Source organism: Odontesthes bonariensis, chromosome 7 (genome assembly GCF_027942865.1).
Source record: "Odontesthes bonariensis isolate fOdoBon6 chromosome 7, fOdoBon6.hap1, whole genome shotgun sequence".
Taxonomy (NCBI): Eukaryota; Metazoa; Chordata; class Actinopteri; order Atheriniformes; family Atherinopsidae; genus Odontesthes; species Odontesthes bonariensis.
In genome coordinates this window covers 36128287-36142520 of record NC_134512.1, presented here as the reverse complement: position 1 = coordinate 36142520, position 14234 = coordinate 36128287, and the positions used below count along the sequence as shown (strand labels likewise).

Sequence of the window (14234 nt, the reverse complement as noted above, 5' to 3'; positions counted from 1 at the left end):
ATGTGGATCATTTTCTTTATCTTATTATATTTATAAGTTAGTTGTCATGGAAACAGCCCAGAAACCAGCAGTCACTTTCCTGCCCTTTAGTGTTGATGTGACTTATGATTTAATTTCTTCTTTACGTGAAAATGAATGTGTTTTCCTGTGTGTGTCTGATAGGTGTGGGAGCTAACAGCCAACAAAGTGATCATGGTTTCTGCTATTGGCAACGATGGACCTCTGTACGGGTACGTTCTCCTCAGCTCGGTTTATACCTACAGAGATGTAATGACTTGTTATCCTTCAGAGGAGGGTGAGATGATGTTTCCAATAAACAAAAGCTGTTTAAACCCCTGCAGCCGACACCGGGATTTCTCCAGCATTTTATTTTATTTATTCCTCTGAAGAATGAGATTGTGAATGCGAGCGGCTGGAATGAGCTTCCTCTGATGAGCGGCTGGCCCACAGGGACAGGATGAGAAGCTCGGCTACCCGAGAGGGGCTCAGAATAGAGTCTGGACACACTGAACGGAGGCGGTCGGGGCGGTTAGGGCGTCAGGTCGGGGTGCGTTCCAGACACCTCCCAGGGGTGGAGTTTCAGACATGTTCCAACTGGAGGAGGCCTCTGAGCAGAGCCTGCCTGCTCAGCAACACCTTCCCTCTTGGTGGAGATGAGGGAGGTCTGGGCATCTCTGCTCAGACCGCCGCCCACATCAACCCGTCCCCGAGGAGCATGATGGGTAGAATTCATGAGCAGCACAGTTCTCCAGCCTTCCAGTCCAGTCTGGTCTGACGTGCAGCTGCACGGTTCAGGAAGACGTATCTTTGCACTCGGATAGTTCTGATGCTCCTTTTCCACTTGTTACATCCTTTAGCATAGAGAGCACCGTTTCCTTCCCACCGCTGGGCAGAATTAAGCCTCTAGCATGGTTGCCACGTCGGCGAGCGTGAGCGGTGTTGATGACGTCACGATTTCGTGCCGGCTATATATGGTGGCGCGAGTCGATGCGCCAGTAGTTACAATATTCTCCGTCACAGAGGTGTCGCTGAAGGTTAGCGCTACTTTACAACCACGAAAGTGGAGAAGAAAACAATGAAGAGCAGGAACACTGTCTGTGTTCGAAACCGCCTTCTACATACTACATACTTCCATATTGCATACTCATCGATCAGACAGTATGCAGAGCGTTTACCCACAATGCATTTCGCTCCTGCCCAAGCCGAAATCAGCCGGCCTGAAGCTGATTTCAGCTCTAAACTCTGTAAACTTTAGCAACATTTGAAACATTTTCAGGTGAGAAAGTAGTCGTTTAGATCCCCAACGTGTTGAAAACCTGACAAAATACCGGCTGTTTACAATTTTGTTCCCACGAATTCGGCGCTACTAAAGCTAGCCGCAGTGAGCAACGCACTTCCTGTTATTTTCACAAAATAAAATACCCGTTGCCTTTTATTATAGGGAAAGCCATTACCATACAATTGGTGCTTTTGTTTTGAAAACAGGAAGTGAACCTACCCTCGTTGTAGCTAGCTTGAAACTGCCGTTTTGACAGGAAATGACGATCGGCGACGTCACGTTACGTTGCATCTTGGGTAGTTTGAGTATGAGTAGTAACCTCATGATGCATACCCAACATTTCAGAGAATCTAGTATGCATCCGGGAACTTAAAAAAAGTTAAAGGTAGTGGGAGTAGTAGGAAAAGTAGGAGAAGTAGGTGGTTTCGAACACGGCCGCTGTCATCAATGATGCTGCTGCAGTATCTGGAAGATGAAATGCTTCGTGTGTTTCTGTGTTTCACGAAGTTCGCGAGCCAAGACGATTCAGTCATTAGAGGTCTGAAGCCATCACCACTTGGAGTCTCTGCCCTCTTCTTTGCCTTCACGTATCTGTCCCGCAGCTTCTTCCACACATTCTTACAGAACTCTCCCTCTTTCCCCAAAGTTCTGCCAATCTCTGTCCACCAGTTTTGGGAGTTTACGTTGGTCCCTGTGCTGTTTCCCTGCAGTGTCGTACAGCTGCTGTACAAACGCACCTCCTGACTGAGCCGGTCTCACATTGGTCCGTCCAGTTTGTCGTTCTCGGCGCAGCCAAGTTACAAAAATCGACTGTAAATCCGGCTTTAGTCTCTGCTCTGCAGGACTCTGTTGATGCAAGTCCAGGGAATTCAGTCACTCAGCGGGAACTCGCTTTGGAGCTCCACCAGCAGCCTAAAACTTGTTCACTTCTTCTCAGTCGTATTTTAAAACCTGGCTTTCCTTCATGGCTGCTGTTAGAAGAATGAGTTCCCCCATTGTGCCCACGCTCTCTCTGTTTCCAGTCCTCACTTTTGTTCCAGATGTTTCCAAAAACTCAAAATGTCAAAAAGAGCGCGTTGTCCTACTTCCCAGATGTTTCCAAATCCCAGCACAATCAGTCTAACCTCGTTTTGGACCGTAGTCACAGCTGGAGAATCTGATTGTTTTCATTCATCTGTGTTGACTTCACATGGATGCTTAATCACCCCACACCGGGCTTTTTATTTACTTTACCCTCTGGCTCGACAACTGTAAGGTTTTATTAAACTAACTACTTTAATCTAATAACTCCCACCGTGAAGGGTGCTCTGAGATCGGAGGTCACACTCAAGCTCAGACCTCCCATCACTGTATTTTTCGTGGTTTATTTTTGTATAAGCATTTACGCTTTACATGCTATGCTGACTAGCACCTATACAGTAACCGTGCCGTTCGCCAGGTAATCAACTGAAAATGACACAAGTATAAAACAAACCTCAACATTAATTACACGGACATATTATCCACTGTATAATCCGCATACATGAACATATTTATGGTATGTAACGCAAGTTTTAATCACTTTTCATACATATATCTTAACTCACCAGCTCACCTTTACCAGTCAAAACAACGACATCCCTAAAAAGGAAGATCCGGCAAGTTTCTACATCCGCCCCAAATAAAAACGGGGGGTAAATTCTAACACAAGAGGTCACTATGAAATCACCACAAATGTAACAAATGGTAGAAAATAAACCAACAACAACGGTTGCATTATTTAGATGAAACTGTGAACTGTCCCTTTAAGCTTCCTAAAACAAACCGAAGTGTCTTTTTTTTTTTTTATTTCAGCACCCTGAACAATCCGGCCGACCAGATGGACGTGATCGGAGTCGGAGGGATCGACTTTGAGGACAACATCGCTCGATTTTCCTCTCGAGGCATGACCACGTGGGTGAGTTAGTGCACGGATGCACATGCACACCACCGCCGTCGTATTTACATGCATCTGCCCTCTTGCTTTAGGAGTCGGCCAACCGTATTGTGAGCTCCTGATTCCTCATCCGCATCCCATCAGCCAGTGACTGCAGAGTCTTTTTAATCAGTGGGCTCACAGCAGCCATCTGCTTCGGGATCTGATTGAGACTTCATTCTCTTACTCATTCAGTTTGTCTGTCAGCCATGAAGAGGGGCTCATTCACCCGTTCAGCCCTCTCACTTTCCTCTCAGCTCACTTCTTTCTCTGTGATTGCTCCGTTTTCTCACCAGTAATTATGACATTGAAATGACATCTTGCAGGATGCTCGTGTTTTTATAACGAAAGTCATGTTTCTTTCAAACCTGCCTTCGGTTATCACAGATGGAATCCGTCTCTACCTACAGATACCAGTTCCCTTTCTTTTACTGCTCAGATTCAGCAGCTTGTTTTTTTCTTTGGTATAAAATCTATTTAATCTATTTAAATCTATATTTTACGATTTATAAGTCTGTTCTAGGTCTGAAGCCGCTAACTTTCGTTCTCTGGATCTTTTTTTACTCTCCGTTCCTAAAGTCAGAACTAAACTGGGGGACAAAGACGTTTAGGTTTACTTGGAATAAACTATTCCATTAATGCCATTAATTATTCCAAGAATTATGGTAACAAACGGCAAGTTTCGGTGCAATCTGCTGGTTTCCTTAGCTGGGAAATTGTTTTTTGAATTGGCTCTATATGAATAAATTGGATTATTTTGAAAATAATTATGATTACAATGAATTGAATTCCAATTGGCTTGAATTGAACTTTATTATTTAAGTGCCTTGAGATGACATTTGTTGTAATTTGGCGCTATATAAATAAAATTGAATTGAATTGTGTGGAAAAGATTGAGCAACATCAGACTTGACTTAAACATTTCTTTCCTATTTTTAATAAAACAAATAAACAGATATAAATGTACTGAATTACTTATTTATTTAATAATTGTGCACCAGTAAAATAATCTTAACTATAAAGATATAACAAGTGTAACTGGTTCAGTCAGATTTAAAATCCAATGTAAAACAAAATGTTAGATAATAAAGGAGCTGAAATTGAGGAAGAAAAACAACAGCTTCACCAGCTTGGTTGGTAGACTTTCAAAATAAATAGCAATCAGCTCTTTATATACTTTAGTGTAAATGGGAATTGAACATCCATTAAAAAAGGCATCTGAACAAAACAATAGCTTCGCTAGCTCGGTAAAAACTAACTAAAATAAATAAATAAATCAGAGGTAGTCCCAATTTAACACGTTTTTTTTCACCACTAGAGGGCGCAGAAGGCCCTTTGATGAATCCCATTGCTGGACAGGAAAAGGGGAAAAAACATTTTTTTAAAATCGTCCGATATGCATCGACCCATTGTCACGATACCCGATCTCGAATTTTCTTCGATATCGGATCGGTGCATCCCTAATAAACTACAAGAAGACTCCTTTAAGAGGTTGTTGAGGGACTTGGAGGCGAACACATCTGGCTGCAGCTGTTTTAACAGATGCACTAAACTTTCATCTCACAAGCGATTTTAGATTCTGACCTGATTTTGTGTTTTTTAATGCGTTTGATTCTATTTTCACTTTTTTTGTGCCTGAAACTAGGCCAGGACACTCTTGAAAAAGAGATTTTTTTTTTTTTTTTAAATCTCAGGGAGGCTTTTCCTGCTTAAATAAAGGTTAAATGAAATTACTGTGGCTGTGAACCGCCTCTCTGAGGGTGTGACTCGGCAGCGTTAGGGCATCAAAGCCCGGATTTACTAAACTGAGTCAGAACAGCTTCAGAGTCACCAAAGGCACGAGCGTAAGTGAGGCGAGTCGGCGCTTGTCTTGTTTTTCCTCCAGTCGGTTAAAGGGATAATCCGGAGTAAAATGCACTTTAGGTCTATTTACGGGATGTTGGGAGTACATATGTTGAGTTGACATTAAAATCATTTAATTCTGATGTGTTTTGAGAATTTTGATTTGACCGTTTTCAGCCAAAAGTCATTAGCCTGGAGGAGAGTGGGGCATATGGTGTCGCCGCTACAAAACGCTATTTTTACACCTTTTCTACAGCTCCAAACAACATAACACTTACGTGGTAGTGAGTAGAGGGTCCCTAAAGCCAAACCGAAGAGTCCCGAGGTCTTCATGTGGTCGGATAAAGAGTCCAGAATGAATTTAAAACCAGCCATTTTCTTCCCGGAAATGCTCCTGCTGCAGCTGGCATCTTCAGCGTAAAGTCCGTGTAGTAGAGCCGAGTGTGGAGTAACACGCTCTGGAAATTCACAATTTCGTTGCCGGTTTTTTTTACAAACATAGTCCAGTATTTCTTTCGAAGGCCAGGATAGGAACAAACACGCACCATAACTCCAAAAGTTTGCTCTGCTGTTTGTTCAACAACCTGCTCACACACCTCTCCTTCTTCTGTGATGGTCACTCCAGTCACGCAAAAGACGTCTTCCGTAAACAGGAGGCTAGGTCACGCGAGGCGTAAGGTCACGTGCATTTTATAAAATTCCAACCGGTTAGTAAGCTAGGCTTTGCTGTTGCATACAACTTCATTTCACTTTCGAAAGAAATACTGGACTATGTTTGTTAAAAAAAAAAACGGCAACGAAATTGTGAATTTCCAGAGCGTGTTACGCCACACTCGGCTCTACTATACGGACTTTACGCTGAAGATGCCAGCTGCAGCAGGAGCATTTCCGGAAAGAGACTGGCTGGTTTTAAATTCATTCTGGACTCTCTATCCGACCACATGAAGACCTCGGGACACTTCGGTTTGGCTTTAGGGACCCTCTACTCACTACCACGTAAGTGTTATGTTGTTTGGAGCTGTAGAAGAGGTATAAAAATAGCATTTTGTAGCGGCGATACCATATGCCCCTCTGACTTCCAGGCTAACAACTTTTGGCTGAAAACGGTCAAATCAAAATTCTCAAAACACATCAGAATTAAATGATTTTGATGTCAACTCAACGTATGTACTCCCAACATCCCGTAAATTGACCTAAAGTGCATTTTACTCCAGATTATCCCTTTAAGAATAAAGTGGCTTTCTTCTCGCTTCACAAGGTCTTCCTCTGGGGTTCTAAGTGGGTTTACATGAATGGAGGACAGCCTTCTTTTGGCTGTAACCAGAAGGTTGCAGCCGGAGAGGAAATGCAGAGTGCAAAGCTCAATAAATCACTCTGCAGGATCTGTATGTTTATGTTCACTTTTTAACACCAAAACAGGGTCAGCAGCTGGCAGAAAGATAGTGAATCTGGGCCAAAGTTAGTCGTTGTGTTATGTGTGGTTTCTGAAGGACAACACGGGAAAGTTAACTTTATTTTTCTCCCTGACGCTGGGCTAAATAATAAAAAAATAGGATGAAAGTAATTTAACCTGCCCAAATATAGGCGTTTGAATATTTTTCTCTCTGTGCCTGGGAGTGATTTCCAGCTGTTTTGCAGTCCTCCGTCAGTGTTTCATGCTCTGTTTCTGTGTCCAGGAGCTGCCGGGGGGTTACGGCAGGGTGAAACCCGACATTGTGACCTACGGTTCCGGCGTTCGGGGCTCAGGGATGAAGGAGGGATGTCGCTCGTTGTCCGGCACCAGCGTGGCCTCCCCGGTGGTCGCGGGTGCCGTCACACTCCTGGCCAGGTAATTATTACAGGAAGGGTTATTCTTTATGGGTAATTATTACAGGAAGGGTTATCCTTTATGGGTAATTATTACAGGAAGAGTTATTCTGCCAGCAAGAAAAGGCAAGAATCTTATGGGATATTTTGGTTTTATTTCTTTGAATATGCCTCCTGTTCCTGTTCCTTTTTTAAATTTTTTTAATTTTTAATTTATATATTTAGTCATTTATTATTATTATTATTATTATTATTATTATTATTATTATTAGTTAATAGTAGTATTTTTATTAGGATTGGTATTATTATTGTTGTTGCTAATATATAATCATTGTAAATATTAATATTTTTTTGAGCTACTTGACTAATTTGAATTTCCCCCGTTGGGGGATGAATAAAGTATTTTTCTATTCTATTTATGGGTAACACCATAAGCCAAACCACCGTTAAACCGTAACTTTCTTCGGGATTGTTGGAGCTTTGATTGCAACTTTTTTAGCAGAATCCGTGTAAATGTTTGTTTTCAGGCAGGAAACAACAAAACCCATCCTCCTAAAACATTAAAACATTACAGTGACATCAGAGATCTGCTGGTATTCAGATTATTACATCATGCACCATGAAAATACTCCAAGCGAAGGGAAAGTAAATATTGAAGAGTTGATTAAAGGAGCTGGTTTAATGATCGGCTCACTGTTGAAGCTGCTGAAGGTGGAGCTGCTTTGACCCGTTTTGTTTTATTCACCTTTAATCTCACACATCGTAACTGTCTGACCTGCTGCTGGTACAGTTGTTCCGGCGTCTCTGTAGCTTTCAGCTGAGAGGAAGCGATGCGATGTCGTCAGTAACGGCCGATAACGCTGGTCCTGTTAAGAAGAACCATCTGAAGACGCACTTATCGTTCAAAAGTCCCTTTTCTTTATCCATCTCAGCCGTCATCCCCAGCATTAGGCCGGGTTTACTGTCCCAACTACAGAGCGGACCGGCGTTCATATCCACATTTTTATTAACTCGTTATTAACGCTTTCATTCTGACAGCCCTGATTTAAACTTTGTGCTTTCATCAGCGTGAAAAGCATTAGCCCCGTTTCCACTATAACGGTTCGCTTATTTCAGTGTTTCCACCACCACCAAAGCGTACCGGTCCCATGGAGCCCGTTACCATGTCTGTAACCCTTCTGCTTGGGGTAGCGAGCACACAGGACCGGTTCCAGGCTCTGCTCTCCGGTGTCGGTGAGGAGGCTGTGCAGCGGGAGCTCGATGGCGTTGTGCCAAACCAAAAAGTTTTCCAGCTGATTGCTGCAAAAATGTCAGAGAGGTTTCAACCAGACCGCGAGCCGGTGTGGCATTAAGCTGAAGAAGCTGGGAGGTGGTTCCAGATTCTGGATGCTATTTGTTATTTGCTATTTACGCTTCGGCACGCACTCCGCCCACCCCTGAGGGTCCCCTTTGTACAGTGGGAACGCAAGCTGACCCCAAAGAGACCCGACCCGTACCGTACCGGACTGCATAGTGGAAACTAGGCTATTGTGTCTTTTAGGCTGAATTCTAGCTGTTGTTGCGGTGGGTTTATCAAATCAAATCAAATTTATTTATTTGTAGCACATTTCATGTACAAAACAACTCAAAGTGCTTCACATGAAATAAAAGCATTGCAGCAGGGAGTGGAAGAAGCATTAAAAATACATAAAAGAATATAAAGAGAAACAAATAAAATAATGTAAATTAATATAAAAACAAGCAACAGTCCAGATAAGTTCAAAGATATCGTGCAGATTTCATGCATAGACACATGAGAACAGAAATGTTTTTAACCTGGATTTAAAAATGTCTCCATTTGGTGAAAGTTTAATCTCCACTGGCAGTTTGTTCCACTTGTTTGCAGCAGAACAGCTAAATGCTGCTTCTCCATGTTTAGTCTGGACTCTGGACTGGACCAGCTGACCTGAGTCCTTGGAGCTCTGCTGGCAGTATGAACTACCAGCACAGACGTTCTGCTGTGTGGCCTCTGACTGCAGAGTCTGTTACAGAGCAGCAGCAGGTGGCCCGAGTCATCAGGCTTTTAATGTGAAAAGCTGAAACGGTGAGCCTGGATTGCTCCGGTAGCTGAAAGAACCGGGGAGTCAAGGCGTCCCGTTAGGCCAGGGGTCGGCAACCTTTCACACTCAAAGAGCCATTTCCCACGGAAAAGAAAACACTGGGAGCCCGCTGATACTTTTCTACATCTAAAATGAAAATGAATAAACACCTATAGTGTGTTGCTTACAAAATCCATGAAGTGCTAAAATTAAATTTTATGTATGTAATGAACACATTTTGAACATTTTGAACTCTTGAAAAGATGATAATAATAATAATAAAAAAAACACGACAAGTTGAAGCTTTCTTTCTCACCACAAATTAGGCCTACTGGAAAGCCACTCTTGTCAGAGGTAAATGCAAACGAATCTGCCCAGGCATCATTAAATGTTCTATTTTCTTCAGATATTTTTCTTTCTTACATTTCTCCATACTTGGCCTACGTGGAGTTGAAAGTCTCGAGTGTGACGCATATCTTAAGCAACGAAAAATAATGAAAGATAGTTTTATTTTAATATTTCAAGATCACAATAATCTTTCAATTTAGAACTACAATAAAAAAAAAATCGACCTAGCACAAATAAAATACGCTTGAATTGGATATTTTTTTATTTATTTTCCCAAGCCACGCAGAGCCGCGGTATAAGGATGAAAGAGCCGACCCTGCGTTAGGCCTCTGAGGGCTTTCTGGCTGAAGCGGTCATACCCTGTGCGTGCTGTTACTGACCTGTAAGGGAGTGTGTCCTCTCATCATAGGACACATGTAGTACAATAGCTTGACGGAGCTTGGCGGTTTAATTGCCTCCGGGTTTGTAATCCTGCTTGAGCAGGCAGTCCCAGAGGAGTGAGACACGCCACCGATTAGTGTTTGGTGTTGCTCCCAGTCTGTCGGTGTCCCGCCCTCACACGGGGAAAGCCGTGGTGCTGCAGAGCTGTAACTGAGCTGATTGACCTCCTCATGTTGCTGCATTGAGCCTCACAACGGACACGACTCCCTGCTCACAGCTCAATCACATGCACAAAAAACATCAGCCCATCCCTCTTCGTCCCCCCAGCACTGTTTGACCTTTGACCTTTGATCTGAGGTCGGACAAACAAATGAAGAATGTCGTCGGGACTAGTTTTTTCCAGCTGCGTCTCCTGGCCAAAGTTAAAATGTTTTTAAGTCGTCATGACCTTGAGAAAGCCATCCATGCCCTGATAAGTTCAAGGTCAGACTATTGCAATGCACTTTATGTGGGCGTCTCCCAGTCTTCTCTCAGCCGCCTTCAGCTGGTGCAGAACGCTGCTGCCCGTCTTTTAACCAACACCAACAGACGTGTGCACATCACTCCTGTTCTTAACTCCCTCCATCGGCTTCCTGTCCTTTAGAGAACTGATTTTAAACTCTTAATGTTGGTTTTTAAAGCTCTTAACGGCCTCTCCCCGTCGTATTTATCTCAGCTTTTAACAGTCCTGGTAGAGCTCTGAGGTCAACAGATCAGTTTCTGCTGGAAGTGCCCAGGTCAGAATACAAACCCTGGGGTGAGCGAGCCTTTTCCCAAAGCTGCCCCCAGGCTCTGGAATAAGCCCCCCGTCCAGCTAAGTCTTATTTCTGACCCGGGCCTCTTCACATCTAGGCTAAAAAACTACTTATTTAGGATTGCTTTTAATACCCAGTAGTATGATGACACTTTTATCTTATTTTATCTTATTAGATTTTGTTGTATTTTATTGTTTTCACTGTTCTTTCATTGTTTTTATTTGTTTTTACTTCTTCTTCTCTTTATTTATTACCTGCTGTAAAGCACTTTGGTACACCGTAAGGATTGTCTGTAAAGGGCTGTAGAAATAAAGTACATTTACACTGTTCTGAAGGAGGGCCAGTCAAACAACTGTTTGTGCCTCTTCCATCCGGAAACAGGATTACAGGAGCATCAAAATATGAAATTTTGTCCATATCGTTCAGCCCTAATTCAGATATCTTTATACTGTGTGTCTTCCATCTTTTTGTGTATCCCAAGCCAAGAGCTCCTGAACAAAATGTCACTGTGCCTGCATAGTGACTGTAATTCCCTCTCAAGTCGAAATCACGAAACCAAGTCGTTCTTTTGGTTACGGGCTTTAATCACACAAGGAGCATGATAGTGTGCCGTGAGAACTGTTAGACCTACAGACAGAAAAGCAAATAAACCAAATTACTCCCACGTAAAGACATCAGAGGAACAACGCGACTGTTACATGACTCAACAGAACTTCGTCACATTACATCTTTAGTCTTACAAACATAACAGTAACAACATAAATGTACCTCATTGGCCGCTTTCCCTTGAGAGAAAATTAGAAATCTTCAGTCCTTCAATGAACTATGCACTTTATCCAGTCTTCCTTAATCATTGCTGATCTTAGGCAGAGGAATCAGCGAGGTGTCTGCCTGCTAGCTTGATCCAGAATGTTACAAGTAGCAAAAAAACTCAAAAGTTACACCCGTCAACCCGCGGCAGCAACCTTGGTTCCCCCTGAATTAAGACCATATCAAAACAAACAATTTACATGAAATATATGAAATTATGCTTTTAATATTAAACTATTGTTACTAGAAATGTATGTATTCATGAACTCTGTATGTTTTAACCTAATATTTATTAATCTATTATTTATTTATTTATTCTGACTTCGATGGCAGCTACAGTGACAATAAAGATTCTTGATTCTTGCAGCACCGTCCTGAACCGGGAGCTGGTGAACCCCGCCTCCATGAAGCAGGCGCTGATCGCCTCGGCCCGCAGGCTGCCCGGGGTCAACATGTTTGAGCAGGGCCACGGGAAGCTCGACCTGATCAGAGCCTACCAGATCCTGAACAGCTACAGACCTCAGGCAAGGTGAGGGTGAGCGCCTCCGTGCAGACGCTGGCGCAGCGTAACGGGCTGCCAGCACGAGCTCGTGGACGCAGAGACCTGCGCAGTTTGCACAGAAGTCACCCAGAAATGACGTAACTTTGAAGGTGTCGTCATGGCAGCAGGCTCTGACCGGCAGGAGGAAAGTGGTCCTTTAACACAGAGTCTCACATTAACTCTGGGGCTTGTTTTCAGTCTTTATAGCAGTTAAATTAGATTTCAGTGTTCACAGCCTCGGTAAAGAATCCAGTTCAATCCTCATTTATGTCACCCACGAGTTGAACGAATGCATTGATTAACTGTGATGGGTGTTTGCCTCCAACGTAATGCGAGGCAGCCGGATTTCTTATTAAATGTACAGTTATGTAAATGCAGCTGTTAGGCTTAAATGTCACTCAGTAGGGTCACATGGCTCTGAAAGGATCGGATTATTGGCTAAATTACAATCAGACTGAGCTGAGTGAGGGTAATTCTCCTTGGATATATGGCGGTGAATGAATGGGATCAGAGGCACACAGCGTGTCATACCCCGGTATGATAGGTGGCGCTGTACCCATTCCAGCTGTTGCTAATAGAGCCACTTCCTGTTGACCTCTTCACCACCAACAACAAATTCAGGCGTTGGAGAAAGATGGAGAACGCAGAGCCAGATGAAGCTACGTCCCTCTACATTTGGTCTGCGATGAGCTGCTTGTTGCACAAACTCGATGCCCAACGGAGCATTCTCCATCGCGTTGTTTGTTTCTTTCTGACGGCGACAACAACAGGAATATCGTCTCCTTTGACTTCCGGGTCACGACCCCGGGAAAACATCTGGAGCATGCGCAGAACGCAAAGTCTGATTCACCACGAGCTTCAGCGTCTACAAGCAGGTTTAGAGTGACTTTCAACCCAGTTATCTCGGGGTCTGAATCCGATCCGATCCAGTTCTTAGTCAGATTAAGGTGTCTACATGCACTTATTAACTCAGTCTGATCGTAATTTAGCCAATAATCCGATCCTTTCAGTGCCATGTGACCCCAAATGAATAATCTGCTTCAGATGAACAATAGTTTAGTTTCCCGCTTCGGGAGGAGCTTCAGATTGTGGGTAAATCATCATATCTGGGAACAGATAGTTCAGCCCTCCGCTGAAGCTTGATGCAGTCGGTGCCAAAGAATTCACTTGATACGGAAGCTTAACAGCTTTGGTGTGTCTGGAAATATTTAGTTTCAACTCTGTCGCACTTTAAACATTTTCTTTCATGTGCTGATTCCGTGGATTGTTTGCAAAGGAAGAAGAAATACGCTGAACAGTAAATACTAAATAATCAATTGAAACTGATGATTGGATTTGTGCAACACAAGTACAAACTATGTCTTAATATTCCTGAGGAGTGGGCCTCAGTAACTGCAAACAGATCACGCATATATAAAAGGTTGATATTTCCAGGTGATAAAAGCACGTAAAGGTGATTCCATGTATCGTTCCCACTTGGTTCTCCTTGTTCCTGCATCACAAAGGGCGGCTCTAACTTGTCCTCGCCTCCTCGCAGTCTCTCTCCGAGCTACATCGACCTGACGGAGTGTCCCTACATGTGGCCTTACTGCTCTCAGCCCATCTACTACGGAGGGATGCCCACCATCGTCAACGTGACCATTCTGAACGGCATGGGGGTCACCGGCAGGATAGTCGACAAGGTGAGCGAACAATGTGGCACCAGTGGAGACTTCCTTTTTTTAATGAAGCCCAGCTAATGCTGCTCTCTTGCTCTCAGCCCATCTGGCAGCCTTACCTCCCTCAGAACGGTGACCACATCGACGTCGCCATTTCGTACTCGCCTGTGCTGTGGCCGTGGGCCGGTTACCTGGCCGTGTCCATCTCTGTGGCCAAGAAAGCTGCATCATGGGAGGGGATCGCTCAGGGTCATGTGATGGTGACCGTGGCTTCGCCTGCAGAGAACGATGTGAGTCACTGCAGAAACCCCTGAGCTCACTGTCCTAAACTTTTCCAGTGAAACTGTGCTAACGGCTGCTGCTAACAGCTGAAATCTGCTAACAGCTGCTGCTAATGGCTGAAATCTGCTAACAGCTGCTGCTAATGGCTGAAATCTGCTAACTGCTGCTGCTAAAAGCTGAAATCTGCTAACTGCTGATAGCTGCTGCTAACAGTTGCTGCTGATAGCTGCTGCTGCTAATAGCTGCTGCTAACAGCTGCTGCTAACAGCTGCTGCTAACAGTTGCTGCTAACAGCTGAAATCTGCTAACGGCTGCTGCTAACAGCTGCGGAAACAGCTGAAATCTGCTAACAGCTGCTGCTAACAGCTGCTGCTAACGGCTGCTGCTAACGGCTGAAATCTGCTAACGGCTGCTGCTAACAGCTGAAATCTGCTAACAGCTGCTGCTAACAGCTGAAATCT

The 14234-nt window shown here is 43.7% G+C and overlaps 1 protein-coding gene across 1 annotated transcript in view; it reads left to right on the top strand.

Moving 5' to 3' along the window:
* mbtps1 (membrane-bound transcription factor peptidase, site 1) overlaps positions 1-14234 on the top strand; it is a 56478-nt gene that overhangs the window by 29661 nt on the left and 12583 nt on the right. The window contains exons 8-13 of the mRNA XM_075470706.1: positions 163-230; positions 3113-3215; positions 6752-6903; positions 11660-11821; positions 13371-13515; positions 13593-13781. Of these exons, the coding sequence (XP_075326821.1) occupies positions 163-230; positions 3113-3215; positions 6752-6903; positions 11660-11821; positions 13371-13515; positions 13593-13781 (819 nt within the window). The remainder of the gene's footprint in view (positions 1-162; positions 231-3112; positions 3216-6751; positions 6904-11659; positions 11822-13370; positions 13516-13592; positions 13782-14234) is intronic.